At 46.4% G+C, this 17,401-nt stretch overlaps 2 protein-coding genes across 3 annotated transcripts; one reads left to right on the top strand and one right to left on the bottom strand.

The window, feature by feature from the left end:
* Window positions 1-221: 221 nt before the first annotated feature.
* Window positions 222-3,263, bottom strand: RPAIN (RPA interacting protein). Of its 2 annotated transcripts, XM_074596276.1 has the most exons (7): window positions 3,113-3,244; window positions 2,733-2,912; window positions 2,135-2,198; window positions 1,502-1,616; window positions 1,223-1,286; window positions 967-1,101; window positions 222-442 (listed from the first exon to the last, which is right to left on the bottom strand). In XM_074596276.1, the coding sequence occupies exons 1-7, from the start codon at window positions 3,188-3,190 to the stop codon at window positions 413-415; spliced, it is 666 nt and encodes a 221-aa protein (XP_074452377.1). In that variant the 5' UTR covers window positions 3,191-3,244; the 3' UTR covers window positions 222-412. The 2 variants fall into 2 exon arrangements, with proteins under 2 accessions (XP_074452377.1, XP_074452378.1); XM_074596277.1 differs by lacking the exon at window positions 222-442 and having other exon boundaries at window positions 752-1,101; window positions 3,113-3,263.
* Window positions 3,264-3,282: 19 nt separating this feature from the next.
* NUP88 (nucleoporin 88) lies at window positions 3,283-13,649 on the top strand. Its single transcript, XM_074596274.1, has 17 exons — window positions 3,283-3,589; window positions 3,973-4,142; window positions 4,612-4,737; window positions 4,953-5,039; window positions 5,693-5,869; window positions 6,974-7,157; window positions 7,582-7,732; window positions 8,411-8,509; window positions 8,661-8,751; window positions 9,583-9,684; window positions 10,492-10,650; window positions 11,108-11,233; window positions 11,763-11,828; window positions 12,068-12,148; window positions 12,412-12,538; window positions 12,944-13,062; window positions 13,423-13,649. Exons 1-17 carry the CDS (start codon window positions 3,332-3,334, stop codon window positions 13,484-13,486), a joined length of 2,187 nt encoding a protein of 728 aa, XP_074452375.1. The 5' UTR covers window positions 3,283-3,331; the 3' UTR covers window positions 13,487-13,649.
* Window positions 13,650-17,401: the final 3,752 nt, after the last annotated feature.

The following is a 17,401-nucleotide window of genomic DNA, read 5'->3' on the forward strand; positions in this document are numbered from 1 at the left end:
AGGGAGGCTGGAGCACTCCAGTTCCAGCAGAATGACTGCAAGGCTCTGGCTGCTGGTGTCTAAGGTAGCGCTGCAGCGCAGCAGCTGTGGCCGCCTGCTCAAAGCCCTGTCTCCAGTTGTGGCCTGAAGGTCATCGTAAGTTTAGACTTCAGCTTTGGTTTCTGTTCAGCCTGAGCTGTGAGATTACTGATACCTTGTTAAAGACAACACAAAGGCTGAAATAAACTTAAGTATATTTATTGCAAAACATATACTGTGCCATTAAAAGTGCAGGTCAAGGCAGTGCTACTGCCTTTTCAAGTGTCTTTTTGACACAGCCGTTACAAGTATATACATAAAAATACTAGCAGCTCTGGGTGGATTTTCAGTCTTGAAGTCCTTCCAGTAAAAAAAAAACAGCAGCCAAATCAACTTACAGGAGAATCGTCCAGGAGTCACAGACCTTTAGAAAAGGTAAGTTGAACAGAGAAGCTATAGCAATGTATAAAATTATGAACGTTCAGAACTGTTTGAAACGCTGTGCTCCTAACACTGTTCTCACCGTGTAAGTACACCCAGTGATTTTATGTAAGCAGCAAAACTAAAAGCTTGCTGGCTGTAACTTGAGCCAAAGGGATGGTATGTGTTTTCTCAGAGGTATGGGCGAGCCTTGTGAGGAGGCTTAAACTTTTAAAACTGTTCTCCATGAACCACTTAGCTGAACAGATACTCCACACAAAACTTGGGAGTCATTGGCTTAAGCGTGAGAAAGGTAAGGCACCAAGTTGGAAAGATTCCCTAATCCAGCAGTTCAGGTAAATTGTGTAATTTCACTCTTCCTTTTACAGTTACCGGTGGTCAAAAAAAGTAAAACTATTTCCAAGGAAGTTTGTGGAAAAACAGCAACACAAACCCCTGTGATCAGTGGAGTTGTGGCTTCTGCCCACGTAAAGAGATCCTTGCCAGGAACGTGACGTTCAGACTCACCGGGCAGCTCATGAGAAGACTGGCTTCCTCCTCCATTCCGCTGGTAACTGTGAACTCGGGGTTGTGAAAGCACCTGTGACTGTGCTCTGTGACAGTGCTTTCTAGAAGTGACCGAAGCTTCCCTTCTGTCATATCCTGAGAAAAATTTGGTTAAAAAGAAATCTTACAGTAAAATTGCTGTCTGTAACTTAAAACTGCCTCTTTGCAGCAGCAGACGTAAGACGTCACATTTAACACACCACTCAGCGCAGCTTACCTGCGTGCTGATGTATAATCCACACTGGCAAAAAACCAAGTGATTCCTCACAGTCAGGTTATTCCTAGAAAGAGCATACAACGAGCATCATCACAACAACCAGAACTAAGGCAGATCTGAGCAAAAAAACTGTTAGATTTAGATCATTGCTCAGGTTTTTTTTATTTTGTTGAAATTTACACTAACAGCAGCCTCTGCCCATTGCTTTTGCCAGTTTCTAAGCCCAAACTGCTGTAGGGGAGTAGAGACCCCCCATTCCAATGCCACAGGATTTCTTACTTTCTACACACTGGACAGATGACCTTGTCGCTGGCATCCAGGCCATCAAGCATCGCGTTGAGACATTCTTCGTCAAACTGCAGACTTCGCTCGTACTCTTCTATAACGGACTGTTCTGCAACAACAGCAAGATATCCCCAGGCATCTGCTGGGCACTGAAGACAAAGCAGCACACGTGAAGCTGCTGGGCAGATGGCGGCTGGGGCAGACACTAGTTTCTGAACTTTTCTTTCTTGGGATCAGATTTCTACACCTGATGAAATCATTCCCATTAATCCAGTTTTTCCTATGGCTCCATCTTTAGCCGGTCTCAAGAGAGTGACTTTCCAACCAACAACTTAGAAACATTCTGGACTGACTTATACAGGTTCCTACGGCTCCCAAACACCTCAGTGCTCTTTCTCTGGTCTCCTCTCTTACTAGCTTGTCACAGATGCTAAAATACCACTTAAACTCTTAAAACTGTCAGAAGAGTCTCAATGGGAAATTGAGGCTACAGAGATTTCTGAGGAGGCTCTTTGGTATCACACGGCCCACAAGAACCAAGGAGTGCAGGCTCGGGAAGTCTGGATTACTAGAAATTCAGGACTATTACAAATCAAACAAGAGTTAGAAAATACATAGATAAATTACCTTGCAAGATCAATTCCTGTTGGATCTCTTCCAGTACTGCTAGCTCATCGGGGTCCTCTAGCATCTGAAAGGTGCATCAGTCAGTGATTCTCCCATTCTGGCTACTTTCTCCCTTAACTTCCAGCACCTGACTGAGCTGCTACTGCAACGTAAATTCATTCCGCTTATTCTTCTGTCTGGTAAATCTCCATATTTGCAAAACCATGCGCTGTGTAAAGCAATCTATGATATAATCACCTGTGCAAAGCCAGCCACAATGGATCAGAACACAGCCTGCCCAAGAACTTTTTAAAACATTGAAGTTTTATTCCCGTTCTCAGGGACGGTCCGTGACAGACCAGCTCTGATGAGGAACCCACCCTGCGCTGTGATTCACGCACAGTTTGGGAAGGAGATAAGGAAGTTCCCTACTTGTGGGCCCAAAGGCAAGCACTTTCACAGCACCATCCCCTGCGCTAGCTGTGGAAGTGGGAGACTGAGTATTGCCAGCTCCAGCCGGCTAAGGTTACAGCTGCAGCACGATGTGTTCGATACGCCTGCATTAGACACGCAGCGCGTTGATGCTGGAGGCTGCACCAGCCCCAGAGCGTGTACTGACCTGGGCCAGGGCCTCCTTGCCGCCGGGGTCCGGCGGGCTCTCCTGCAGCCCCTGCCACTCCAGCTCCATCACCTCCTGCACCAGCAGCGCGCCCGCCGCCGGGCCGCACGCCCTCTCCCCGGCCTGGCGGTACCGGTCCAGCAGCTTTGCCCGGCTGCTTCTCAGCCTCTCCATGCAGCGCTGTGGGGGGAGCAGACCGCACGGGGCCCGTCAGTGCCAAGGGGGTTGGACAGGAGCGGGGTGAGAGCTCCCACCGGGGCCTGGCCGGCGCCGGGCCCGCACGCAGCGAGGGTGTGAAGGGGCCAGGCCGGAGCCTGGCGGGCCCCAGTGGGGGGCGAACCGTGTCCGAAGGAGCGCGCAGACCCCCCCGCCCCACTCACCCGGCGGTAGGTCTCCTTCCACGGCGGAGCGGCCGGGCCCTTGTACCGAGCGCGGTGCCGACGCACCGGCGCCTCCATCGCCCGCCTGGCGCCGCGGGGCTCGCCGGGAAATGTAGTCCCGGCGCGGACCGACCGGGGAAGGGTGTGGGTGGGACGCGGCTCCGCCGATTGGCGGCGCGGAGGGTGACGTCGGCGCGGCGCGGCGGCTGCGCGGCAGCGATGGCGGCCGAGTGGGGCCCGGCGGAGCAGTGGCGCGCGGCCCTCCCGCAGCACGCGGTGCTCAGCCGCCTCCGCGAGCGCGGACCCGCCGCCCCCCCGGCCTCCGCCGCCCCCCCCGGCCGGCCGCCCCTCATCCGCAACCTCCTCTTCGGCCTCGACGGCGACCTTTTCCTCTGGGACGGCGAGTGCAGCGCCCTCCACACCATCGGCCTCCGCCGGCTCGGCGGGCCCGACCCCGCCGGGCTCAGCCGCTACCAGGTGGGGACCCGGCGGGCCGGTGTGAGGGGATGAGGGGACCGTTGGGGGGGGCGGGACGGGAGCGCGGCTGAGGGGGGGGCCTGGTCCCTGAAGGCCCCGAACCCGGGTGGTTACTCTCCAGCCCGCCCTGGGACCGAGAGCCTTCCCTCAGCCTTTGCTCAGCCCTTTCCTCGTCTTGCCTCAGCTTTTCCTAATCCCTTTCCTCAGCCCTTTCCTCAGCTTTTCCTCAGCCCCTTCCTCAGTCGTTTTGTGCTTGGCCATCGCTGGAGGCAAGTTTTTTCCCTCATTCTGCAACCCTGTATAAATCACCGTCCAAAGTACGTGCCATGTTTCCGTGAGCACTTTCGATGGCTGGTGCTTGACTGTAATATTTGTATTTTCAGACCCTTATCTGCATAAACCCGCCCCTGTTTGAGGTTTATCAGACGCTGCTAAGCCCCACGCAGCATCATGTGGCGCTCATCGGTACGAAGGGGCTCATGGTGCTGGAGCTGCCTAAACGATGGGGGAAGAATTCAGAGTTTGAAGGTGGGAAATCCACGGTGAACTGTAGGTGGGTGAGACCTCAGGCAGTTAACGACATCCTTGTCCTGCCGTCCTTCCTCCACAGCCTCTCCTCTCTTGGGGACACGCAGATATGGAAGACGTGGGTTGTATCGGGGTTGTAGGGATAATCACAGATGAAGTTATTTTGGCTCAGGGACTCGCTGATTGTCAAGTGACCTGAATAAATGACCTTCTAAACTCGTTGCAATCGCTGCGGACTGCAATCGCTGCAAGGTGCTCGTCTGTAGTATTTTCTCTAGTTGTCCTGGGGTCTTTTAGCTGTGGTAGATAAAAGCTCACGTCCAGATGGAAATAACAAAGGGCTTCAAGTTAAAGCTGTTCCTCTAATTTTAAGAATAATACAGCTAATGGATTTGAAACTTAATTGGATTTCTATCTCCTTTTGCTCTCACTCCCCTTTAGAAGTAACTTGTTCTGTTTCTCATAACAGTCTGTAATTCTGTTCTGTATTTCAGCACTATTCCTATTGCGGAAAGGTTCTTCACGAGTTCAACGTCTCTGACTTTAAAGCATGCTGCCTGGTATCCCTGTGAGACGTTAGAGCCCCATATCGTGCTCCTGACTTCAGATAACACTATAAGGTACAACCAGTTTGTAGTTCATTATCTAAGGGTTTTTTTTGTCATAGCTGGTCTGATTTTTCACTAGATATTTGTGTCCTGATATTCTTACCGGGATTACCAATAAAAAATAGGATGGGAGAAATTTTAGATGAATAGAGATGATGTTTCTGCAGCAGCAGGGACTATACAACGCTGCTGGCTGAATGAACGCTGCTGCTCTTTCTTTCCTCTAGGTTTTACAGCCTGAAGGTACCTCAGACACCCATCAAAGTGATTGCTCTTTCAGACACTGAGGAGGAGACTTTTACAATCAAAAAAGGGTTTGTGTGGCTTCTTGTATTTTGAAATACTTTTGACAGAATAAGCTCTCTATTCTCAGTTGTGTTTTTAATGAATAAGGGATAAATCTACCTGAAAATCTGAATTGATTTTTTTCATGGACTTCTTTAGTGCTAGGACTTCTTCCCAGCACAGTAAGTCGTCCCCGTCCCTCCCCCCTGATTTTTTTTTTTTTAAGCTTTTCTCCCATCCTCCTAAAAAATGGTCCAGTCAAGTGCTTGTCAGAGTAGTTATTTGAAAAACACACATTGTCTTTAAGATTGCGTTAAGAGAAGGGCTTTTTGAGTGGCGAATGAAGAAAACAGATGACCTTATTTCCCGCTTGGCCTAGTTGGAAAGTTAAAACTTGAGCGTCTCTTCTAGTCGAGTCACAGGCTGATGCACTACACAGGAAATACCAGTACGCCCTCCTCTTTTTTCCTTTGAAACTGGGCTGCCTGGTGGGTGTATTGCAGAAATGAGGTACCATAAGAAGGATGTTACTTGCCGCGTTCGCTGCTGAAAATAGCGTATGTCAAAGTACTGATGGACAGGTGGTTAGCAATAATTTGTTAGCACGTACCGATGGACCTAGTTAAACACATGTGTTCTCACAATCACTGCTGACTTCAGGCTTTGTTCTGCATTTCCCCAGGAGAGCCTACACAGCATCACTGGGAGAGACTGCAGTGGCGTTTGACTTCGGCCCGCTAGTGCCGGTCCCGAAGAACGTTCTTGGACAGCGTGGGAGTGAAGAAGTGTTGGCCTACCCACTGTACATTTTGTATGAAAATGGAGAGACATTCCTCACATATATCAGCCTGCTACAGAGGTAGGATCCCATTCACCCTCAGGTTTCATGGCATGCTTGTATGTTCGTACAGTGTTAGGGTTGGAGACCCATCTCTCGGTTTGGCTGGGCCTCTGTAATGGAGGCTGGGCTGAGTTTTACTGTATTGCAGCCTGTTGTATCTCTTTGTGTCAGTGCTAAGAGATTGAAATCCAAGAATAGCGCGCCATCCTTTTTCATCCAGACGTTGAAGGGTGCCGTTTCCACTGCTGAGAACTCACTGTCCATTGTTCACAATCAGAAATTTGAAATGAAGACACTGGGTTGTTAAAAGATCAGGGCGTCTAAGGCTGCTAGGTGTATTTTGGGGCCTTCAGTTCAGAGTGCAGTTTCTGAGCTTTGGATGAGGCTGAAAGAACCAGCAGCATCTTAGGAAAAAAAATATTTTAAGGTCATAGAGGCTTCACAGGCATGTTCCGTAAGGAAAAATCAAGAATACCAATTAAGAATATAAACATGATAAAAGAAAAAATTACTTCAGAAAACCGAGAACATGGTTGAAAATTCTCAAGTTTGATCTAATGTACTTGAATATTAAAACGTGTGGTATTTAGGTTAGAACCAGCTCTGTTGGCCTCTGCGTGAGAAATGATGCAGCGTTGAGCAGATCCTGTCTGTAAGCAATGAAATGGGCTCGCTCTTTCAAAAGTTCTACCGACAGAAGTGCCATGCCACAAAGTGCTGCTTGTAAAGTGCTTTACTAAGCAAGAAAACATTTAAGTGATAAAGATAATTAATTTGAGCTTGCCGTGAGTACTTTGTATTCTTGTATGAAAATGTTTCTTCTTGATTTTTTGCAGTCTAGCTTGGTTGCTTTGAAAGCATAAAATGTTATTACTGAGCTCCAGTTTATTCTCTGAGATCTCCACCAAACAGGTGTAGTTAAGACTCTTAATCCGCAGAAGTCTGGGTTGCTGCTATCTAATGGAAATCAGAGAGAACTCCAAACCATTGGGTTGGGTTTGTTGTTTTTTTTTCTTTTAAATCATCCTTATTTTGTAGTTATTGTGCAGCAAACTCCCGCAGGCAACCATGGGGATCTCTCCTTCCACACCTTGTGTTCTGAATGCATCTGCTTTATTCCAGCGCTGGAAATCTTGGCAAGCTGCTTGGCCCTCTGCCCATGCACCCTGCTGCAGAAGATAACTACGGCTATGATGCCTGTGCTGTCCTGTGCCTGCCTTGTGTTCCAAACATCCTGGTGATTGCCACCGAGTCGGGAATGCTTTATCACTGTGTGGTGCTGGATGGAGAAGAGGATGATGAGCAGGTACCTTGTCTCGCTCTTTTTTTCTATGCGCATTTTTGTTTCTTTAGTCAAAGTTCCTGGCAGCAAGATGGCAAGGTGCCTGGAAGTGAATGGCAAGTGCCAAAGCTGCATTGTTTTATAATGAGGTAGCGAGTCTTCCTCCTATTCTAGCCAGTCCCCGTGATTCTCTGGTGATGTTATTTTACATGTGTATCCTGCTGGTAGATCAGTTTTTAATCAGACTTATTAGGAGCTATTTTAAAGAGGATCTTCTAAGAAGAAACGCTTTCTGAGACAATTTAAGTAAAAAGAAAAAAAGGGACTTGAACTACTTTCACTAACAATTAATACTCTTGCCTGTATTATGTAACTTCTTCTTAACAATGTTTGTGTTGGCACTACTATTTAAATGATGTCTCACAGAAGAATTCAATGCTCTTTACAGTCAGAAAAGTCATGGGACCCAAGATCTGATCTCATTCCTTCCCTGTATGTGTTTGAATGTGTTGAGCTGGAACTTGCACTGAAACTGGCATCAGGAGATGAAGAGGAGCCTTTGGAGTCTGATTTCTCTTGCCCGATCAAACTGCATCGAGGTAGGGTTGTCGTTCAGGTTATTGGCTTTTACTTGCTTTATTTCATGAATTTAGGATCAAGCTATTTACAAGTTATCGTTGGTGTCATACAAACAGTGGGATTAGAATAAAGATTTGTCTGATGTCTTCAATAAGGCTGTGGAAAGAGCAAGCCTGGGAGGTGCCTTAATATTCACTCAAGGGCAGGTTACACATGGCCACATAATACTAAATTCTGTCATCTGTGGATGAGTTGTTGTGTCTGTGATGACCTGGGTATGTAAACAAGTGCTGTGGGGATGGGGATCCTGAGGGAAGAAGTGGTATCTGCTTACTAGACTATCTGATGTAATTGTGAGGCAGGAGGTTGGGTAGGACAAAGTGTTTGGGTCTTTCTGCACAAGCAGCTTGTCAGCATGCTGGTCTGCTGCCTTTAACTGATCTTCCCCACAAAATCCAGTGGATTGATATAGGTGTGGTGTGAGAGGAATAGTTCAAAACAATTCATCAAGTATTTCAAGTGTAATTTAATTTTATGCAGAACATCTAGCTCAATTCTTGGATATGGATGGGTTAGTACTTGCAACAAGATGTTAATGCTGACTGGCCAATAAGTTGATACAGGTGTTCAACAGTACAGGTTTGAAGGATGAGTTTTTCTCAGTTCAGCGCCTTCTACATTTGCTGTTTAAATTTCAGATCCGAAATGTCCCTCTCGATACCACTGCACACACGAAGCTGGTGTCCATAGCGTGGGGTTGACGTGGATCAATAAACTGCACAAATTCCTTGGTTCGGGTGAGTGGTGAGACTCTATTGCAGGTCGAGGGAAGAGATTGCTATCCAAACACCTACATTTTGCTAGTAACAAGGTGGTGGATGTGGGTAATACCGAGAATCCCTTACGCTGCAAACTGGATCTGATGCATTCTGACAAATCTCGTTGTAGATGAAGAAGACAAAGACAGTTTACAAGAGTTGGGAGCGGGACAGAAGTGCTTTGTTGAACATATTCTTTGTACAAAACCATTGCCGTGCAGGTAAAAACCAAGTCCTTTCTATTGCTTCCCAATTAGCTACTTGCTATAGAAAATATTTAGGATTTGCCCTCCTTTGCTGCATTCCCATTATTAAAAATAATGAAGTCAGCTAAACAGAAATACAAATAAGCAATTTGTGCATCAGGATTCTTAATGCACAGACAGGGAAGTAAGTTAAATTCCTGTGTTACTGTCTGAAAATCATCTGTCAAACCAGCAGGAATTTTCACTTTCATTTACCTGACCCAGAACAACTCTGACGCTTGGTTTGGCCAAGAGTCTTGAATGCGGACGTGTTCCTTTTATCTACTTAAGGATCAAGCCATGCCTCAAAAGAACATCTGATTTTATGGGGGGGGCTCCAGGGGTACCTTAGTCAAGCTTAAGAGGCATCATTGCCTGGGTTGTGTAATATTTATCTCTCTGCTTTATTTTCTCAATTTTTTAAGGCCTAATAATTTCTATAGAATGCTATGTGTTAGACGTAATGAAAATACAAAAACCCCACCTGTTCATTAGTAGGCGTTAGTTATCTCAGCTAGCGCAGCTGGTGACTCTCCAATGGTGCTTGTAGTTACCTGAGGTGAGGGCATTTGCAGAGCGCCCGTCTTCTCTCCTGAGGAGTCTCTGCCTCGCGCTAGAGGTGTGTAACATTTCCTGTGTCACGGCGGGTTTTTGCTCCTGTTTCACAGTGAAGTTGTACAAGTGCTCCCTCTCTCTGATGGACGACTTTCTCCTGGTACAGCTGACTGCCAGTCAGAGCATGTAGTGTGAGAGTAATTGTTTTGCGTTTTTTTTGACCGTGTCATTCTTGTGTTTTCTTCCCGTCAGGCAACCTGCTCCCATTAGAGGATTTTGGATCGTTTCTGACATCCTGGGGCCCACAATGATCTGCATCACAAACACCTATGAGTGTATTACAAGGCCGCTCTTGTGCGTTGCTCTTAATTGGTTTGAAATCAGTGACTCTTGAATGAAAAGGATCTCAAGATATTATTTTGTTATTGTTATTCTTTTGAGCCTTTCACCCCAGACTTCTGCATCTCTTATGACACAAAATGAACACTCCTTGGCTGAGCACTTAAATGTTATTTTAGTAGTTATTTACTATTGATAAGGCGTTTATAGGGGATATAATCAGTGTGTATGACTTCTAATGAGTATTAAAAATTATATTAAAGGTTGGACTCGATGATCTTAAAGGTCCCTTCCAACCTCAACAATTCTATGATTCTAAGAGTTTGCATCAAAGGGTTCCTGACAGGGGGTTGGTGGTTTTTCCTCATTTTTATAATGAGGGAATCTGCAAATCAAAAATTCATTTACAGACAGTAGTGTAGGGAATCTTAATGTGTACCAAGGTTATGTTTGCATGAAAGGGGGAAAAAAAACTAATGTGGGTTCTTAAATTGCGTTAGGCTGCTTCGAAAACCAGCTTGTTCTGCCATTTGAGTGCTTGCTTGCCTTGTTACAGAACCACCTTCTCCTTAAGTAAAAGGCTATTTATGATTCTTGCTAGTTTCAGCTGTGGCCAAACAGAAAGCTGTGGGGATGTGAGCTCCACCAGCCTTGTCTAGAGCTGCATTTACCACATCATGGAAATATTTTCTCTTCGACCGCTTCTGACTTACTGCTCTAATACATTAATTCCACACTTTGTTTTAACTACCATTTAAACTCTAACATAGTTTCAATTTTTCTGGTTTAAACTGTGTTCTCCCCTTTGATGTTCTTTGGTAGAAGCACGGTCCATCCTGCATCCCCTCCCCTGCTGTGTACCAGAGAAGACAAAGATGTTGCCATTTCCCCTCTCCGTATCCTGGCTGAGTCACAGCATTCCTTTGAGAAGCATATCCAAAGCATCCTGCAGCGCAGTTCTGCCAACCCCTTGCTGCTGAAGTAAGTAAATATGTTTTCCTCAGGGACCTGCAGAGGGAAGACTCTCAGGAACGCTGCGTGTGTTCAGCAGCTCCTGACTGAACCGCGCATTAGCGTAGACATGGCGGTAACGGGGGCGCAGCTGCTGCAGCCCCCTTGTCCCTCTCTGTCCCTACAGGGCTGGCGTCACATCAGGTAAGGATGCAGGTGGGAGGGGCATCACCTGCTCCAGTCCCCTGCAGGGGTGACCTCAGCTAAGTCGGCTGCTCAGCGCTCGTCCCTCTGGGTTTTGAGTATCTTAAGATATCCTGGGATTTCCTCATATAAGAAAAACGATTTATAGCAAAGGGATTTAATTATAGTCCCTCATTTCCGTGATTGAGCCCTCAGAGCCCTTACCGTAAATACCGTGAGCTGTTCAGCCTTTCAAAGGAACATGTTAGAGTGGGACTGCAAAAACCTGGTTTGCATTCTTAAGGTCTGCTGATAAAGATGCTGCTCCTCCCCCGGAAGAATGCCTTCAGCTTCTTAGCAGAGCCACGCAAGTGTTCAGAGAGGAGTACATACTGAAACAAGATCTGGCAAAAGAGGAAATTCAGCAAAGGTAAGAAGAAAAACCCTCACAAGTAACTGCTGTACAATGTCTCTGTGAAACAACGTCACTAAGTACCACGCACTAAACCTCCTCTGCTGGACTAACCCTTGTCACTGAGTAAAGTGTGTTCTGCGACTAATGGAGTACCAGAAACGGAAGTTGAACTACCAGGAAGGCAGAGGTGAGCGCAATACTTGATCTCCATAGTGGCTCACAGGAGAAAGGAAAGGGGGAAACAAAAAAAAGTAAACACACACACGAAGTACTTCTCTTTCACTGGTGTCAGTCTGCCGCTGCCTGTGGGTGGCAGGAAAGCCTTTGACCTCAGCAATAATCCTGACAAAGCTCCTAAAAGGAAAATTGCATTAAATAAGTCTCTGCTGCTTTGATTTATAGTTGTTTGTTCTCACCACTGCTTGTTTTTCAGTGTCTTTAGTTCTTCGTGCTCCAAGAAGCATTAATCACTTCTCTCATATTTTCCTGATTCGGCTGGATTGCTATTGCAAGTGTTTGATTTTATATATGTATTTATTTTAAGAGTGAAGCTGCTGTGGGGACAGAAGAAGAAACAACTGGAAGATCTTAATTACTGTCGAGAAGAAAGGTGAGTATAATCCGTCTGCTTTCAGCAAGGCAGACAGCAGGAACGATGCACCTTTGTGCAAAAAGTGCTTTCTGCAGAGTCCTGCTGTGGAACAAGTGAGAAGTGACTGGGTTTCCAGCTATAATGAAGCACGCAGGTTCACTCCCTGCTCCAGCTTGCTTTTTTAGTTGCCTTTTTCCACACACAGACCACCTTGCATGTGAATGTAAAGTAAATAAACCTTTCTCACTTGCATAAAGGAAAAGTTTGCGGGAAATGGCTGAGCGCTTGGCTGACAAGTACGAGGAAGCCAAAGAGAAGCAAGAAGATATTATGAACAGGTGAGTGCAGACGATGCTGCTTCATCTCAGCCCACCTGCTAGCGAAGAGCGGGGCAGGAAGTGGCACCCCGGGCTGTCAGAAGACCCGGCTTCTGAAATTCCCTTTGTTGGAGCTCAGGGGCGGTTTTCAGTGCCGCTTCAGGCCCAGTCCTCAGTCAGTTCAGCCTTAGGACGAGTGACAGAGCGCGAGACTGTCAGTGCCCTAGTATAACTGGTCTAACAGGTGAGTTACTTCAGCAACGTTTCTTGCTTCGTACATGCAGGATGAAGAAAGTACTTCGGAGTTTCCACTCTCAGCTTCCTGTTCTATCAGACAGTGAAAAAGATATGAAGAAAGAATTGCAGACGATACATGACCAACTGCAGCACCTGAGCAACGCCATCAGACAGGTGAGAGAGCAGATCATCTGGCCGGGAGGTTACTGCCAACCCCTCACTCGCACCTAGCGACGGTGCTGGTAGAGGACAGTCCCTCTTATAGAGCAACTTTGTACTGCCGTTAAATTAGCAACATCATACTAAATAACTTCTGATCCTTGGTGGTAATACAGACAGAACCTCTGCAACCCAGTATAAACCCTAAGAAAGAAAGTCCACACACCTTCCTCAGCCCTCGCACTAACCACCTCTTCCCTCTGTGGGAGGGAAAGCACAGAAGCAAGCAGATTTTAACCCAAAAAGAATCGGAATTTATTGTAGTATGATACACCAGTTTGTAACTGTAACAGGCTTTCACTTTGGCAGGCAGTAAGTACCAACACTGACCGGGGTCTTCTTTTTGTACGTGATTTCCAGGTTAAAATGAAAAAGGAATACCAGCAGAAAAAGATGGAAAAGGGCACCAGCCCCCGAAAACCCAGCATCACCCTCAGTGCCTACCAGAGCAAGTGCATCCAGACCGTCCTGAAAGAGGAGTAAGTGAAAGCTTGGATCCTCCTGTAGAATTCAAGCCCTGGCACTAACATAAGCCATTCTGTTCAGGTTTCTAGGGTGTAATTTAACCTCTGTGCTGCACCAGCTGGAGCTCGCTGAGATGGCCTGAAGCACAGCGTGCCAGCAGCGCTGCCCCTCTTACGCTGCTGTTAAACTAACTCTGCTCTGTCTGCTCTTTCCCAAGGATCTTTTGGTAGCCTGTATCCAACCTATAATTAACAGAACAATTTGCAACAGTGCTCCCCTTCTCTGGTTTCTACCATAGGAAGTGTTTCCCTTCCTGATTAGTCTCGAACAAAACCGAGTTGCAGCCTTTTGACTTGAATTTATTTTTCTTGAAGGGGAGAACACATAAGGGAAATGGTCAAACAGATCAATGACATCAGGAGCCATGTGAACTTCTGAGACGTCCACGACAAGGAACCTACACCGAAAGGCGAGATGAGCTTTAATTTTCCCTGGTCTTTCCCCTTGTATATTTACCATTTGTATGTTGAACAATATGCCTTTTACTTATTATTTTGTAAAGATGGACTGTGAAATAAAATACTTTTGATAAGACTCCTTAAATGCTGTGGTTCTCTTTGCTTTTCTTCTGGGACGGAGACTGCGCAGAAGGTATTTTAAGCCGTAACGATGTTGTTGTGTAACGCTTACAGCTGTCGCAGTAGTGGGGAATTGCTACTTCCTTCAGAAAGTTACTCTGGGAGCCTTCTCCTACCCTTGGTCCGGGGCACGGTTACTGGGGGGAGCCCTGGGGCAGAAGGCAGAGTAGAAAGACCAGAGAAGCGCACACACTTCAGCAGCTTTTTGTTTTGTTGTTTGTTTGGTTTTTAATTTGGAACACTTTCTTCATAAAGGACACACCTTCAATACAGTTAACAAATGGTTACACTTGAATCCTGTAGACAGCAGAATTCTACACCCACAATTGCACAGGACACCAATGGCTTGGTTCACTGGAATGCAGTATTAACTTCCAAACACTCAGTTTGCCTTTATCAAAAGGTGGCTTCTGGAGCCCGGCTTGCCGTTAAAAGGCCAATTATTTATCTGCTGTAGACAAACTTTAATGGACAATAAATAATTGTTGTCCCCTCCCTCCCGCCCCTTAGAAAAGGTGACATGGTCAAGCTCAGTTTTGAAAAGTAGTACTGCACTGCTACAAAAGTGGCACAGTGGGAGTGCCGAAGTAAAGCTGGAGGGAAAGGAGGGCTGTTAGTACCTGTTAGGTAACGAGGTTACCAGGCATGCTGCAAGAACACTTTTTTTGTACAGATTAAGACTATACAAGTATAGGAATGCATACAAAACTCGATCGCGTCCCTTTTACAGGCTGCAGGAACAGAACCCAGTTTTCTAATCCACCCACCCTGTGATCGGAGCCCACCTGCCAGGTTAGAAGTCGTGCCTGTTACCAGGCTCTTGCTACGCCAGGAGAACCTACCACCCTACGCAACTCAGGCTCGGAAGGCCACGAACTGCAGGGAAGGGAAGAGCTTTTGATTTATGAGCGATACCACCATAATCCACCCTCTGAGGATCACCACCAAGAGCCTTTACTACACTTAATTTACAGGCTTTTAAATTTGCTCTGCAAATTTGGCACACACTTATTTTTTTTTTTAAAAGGCCTCTTTAAGTTTCTTAAATTCAGCAGAAGCTTGAGGAACTGCTGCTGAAGCTGCGCCTTCCTCCCCCCGAGGGACAGCCCCCAGCGTTAGCAGAGCAGCCGTCTGTGGTGAGTACGTCTCCCACCACTTCTGTGACCGGCCACATTTCTAATTGAAAAATATCAACTTTGCACGGGTGGGTGAAAAAGGTCACATTTCATAGCAAATTTAAACTCTTAAGATAGTCACAGCTGGTACTGACCCAGGAGGGAAGGTGCTTGGCTGCGTGATGGACTAAGGTGGTAAAAAGGAAAACAACCATAAATTGTACACCTTTCCTCGCCAAACCAAAGGAAGTTCCTTCACTGACTCCTGCGGTGCCTGGTTTAAACGTGCACCAGCCCTTGCAGGTGAGGCCTCATCTCAGCCCCTTTTGTGCCCTACAGCGTATGCCTCCAGTCGCCTCTAACTAGCCCAACGTGCCATCTCTGTCTGCAGAAAATACACAGGCATGCATACGAACACACACACGCGCATGCAAAACTCCATTCGGCAACGCTCGGATTTGTTACTGTGGCTACGAACGGTCACAAACTGATTGCCCACTCCACTTACAGAACTGCCACCAGACACCCTGCAGCCCTCTGCAGTCTGGGCACACCTCCACAAAGCCATGGCCACAAGTCATTAAAAAAAAAAAAAATACACTAAGGGAAAAGCCACAGCAGCCCTGCACTACTTGAACCCAGCTAAACTGGTCAGCTACGGCCGCAGTGGTGTGGGCAGAGAGGAAGGTTGGGCTGCTGGGAATGGGCACGGACACGTGGACCAGAACAGGAAGCTGAAAGGCCGTTACCAGCCACTGGGCTTGCTCTCCGGCACGAGGAGCACAGTCCCGAAACTCAACCCAAAAGTCTTCTTCTGCATAGGTCTTCGGGTGCATTTCCTCAAGCGTTCAGCTGCTGAAGAGACGGACGGGACGTGGTGTGGTTTTGCCATACAACACCAGGCTTCCTTAACTGCTGCTGCACAGGGTAACTACCAGTAACCAGGTCAGAGTTAGTTTTGGGGACGGAAGGGAACATAGGAAAAAGCTTTTCATTCTGCAGCTCCTAATGAAGGCCTGAATTTTTTTATTCTCCAGAGTTTATTCAACAGAACAGGACCCTAACCATCGGAAAACTGAATGCAAAGCGTCGGGTATTGGAGTGATGCATCAGGAGGCAGCTGCTGTCACCTCACAGTTCAGCAAATAGTGAGTAAGGTTAAAAAAACTCAAAATCTGGTAATAGCCAATTAGTAAAGAACATAAGCCACATTTCAATTTCACTTTTAAGTAAAATTAAGTGTCATCTTAAGAAGATGACAACTCTGCCGTCTATTAGTCTAGTCATTACCAAGACAGGGAAAATGGCTTGTGGGTGTCAGGATTATGAAAGGAATTAATTGCTAGGGTGACTAAAATGCGTTAATTCTTGCAATGAGTGACAAGGAATGGAGCTTGTATGCTTCTTTTTGGCTGTTTTTAAGGCATTCCTCTTCAAAACCACTGGTTCTAACTTTATGTTAGTAGCAGGATACACACTGCTTAAAAAAGGATTTAAGCACTTAAAATATAATCATGTGCATTACAGTTTGGAGCATTTTCTGTCACTTCTGGTCTTCTTCATCACCTTCAGATCTATGGCTAAGAGTAATATTTTGGACAGTAACGATCTGCTCCTTCAGCCTCCTTTCTTCTAACTGAGTAGTAGTTGGGGCCAGTTCAGTAACTCAGTGTCACCACCAGTATTATCAACACCCACAACCGTCCGTGAAACCATTGCCAGCCAACTGTGTGCACGGAACTCCAACAGGAGGAGGAAAGAGAGAAGGAATGGTCACGTTACCGCCATACACTTACAGAACAAGAAACCCAAACCTAGCACCTGATCGATCACAAGAATTTCTTGCCTCTGCTGTCCCGTTACATAGTGTAATTTAAATGTATGGTTAGAGAAAAACGGGACAGCGTAGGCAGGACTCAACTCTGCGCAATCCCACGATAGCAGACCTTACAGTAAGAGATGCACTGTACCTTTCAAACTTGGACCAGCAGAATAATGCAGCTCCAGCGCATTTGTGCTCTGCCATTGAGTGCAATCGCTGGCTTGCGCACCGCGATGCCGACCCAGAAGCGGAGGGTCAGGCTGACGGCTTCAGTCAGCACCTTACCTTGGCACTCGCCAGCAAAAGCCGGCACCTTCGCACCTGGTGTCTCCCACCGCAGCAAAGCAGACCTGCGTACACCCCATGCCAATGCTCACACAATGTAGAGGATTTATACGTTTATAGGATTTATAACTTTTTGTTTTGTTTTAAACACCGAAAAGGGATTACGGGTACTGCTCAGCTTTCGAGATGAGAAAGAACCGGTTGTAGTTCCACATTCTAAATTTCATTTGTGAAAAGAGATTACAAAACAGTGCATTTCTTGTGCTTTTCTTTAAGTATCAGAATTCAACGGAAAAATTTCAAGGAGCTAAATTCTCAGTACACATTTTTTTTTTTTGGATTAGCATTTATCTGTTCAGAAGACACACAGCTCACTCATGTCCACCACATTTCAGCAGCATTCAGATTCTTCAACACAAAGCCAATGGTAAAAAAAAAAAAAAAAAAAAAAAGAAAAAAGTACTGAGTTATGAAATAAGATCAATATCCAGTG

Source organism: Larus michahellis, chromosome 7 (assembly GCF_964199755.1).
Source record: "Larus michahellis chromosome 7, bLarMic1.1, whole genome shotgun sequence".
In the NCBI taxonomy this organism is placed as follows: domain Eukaryota; kingdom Metazoa; phylum Chordata; class Aves; order Charadriiformes; family Laridae; genus Larus; species Larus michahellis.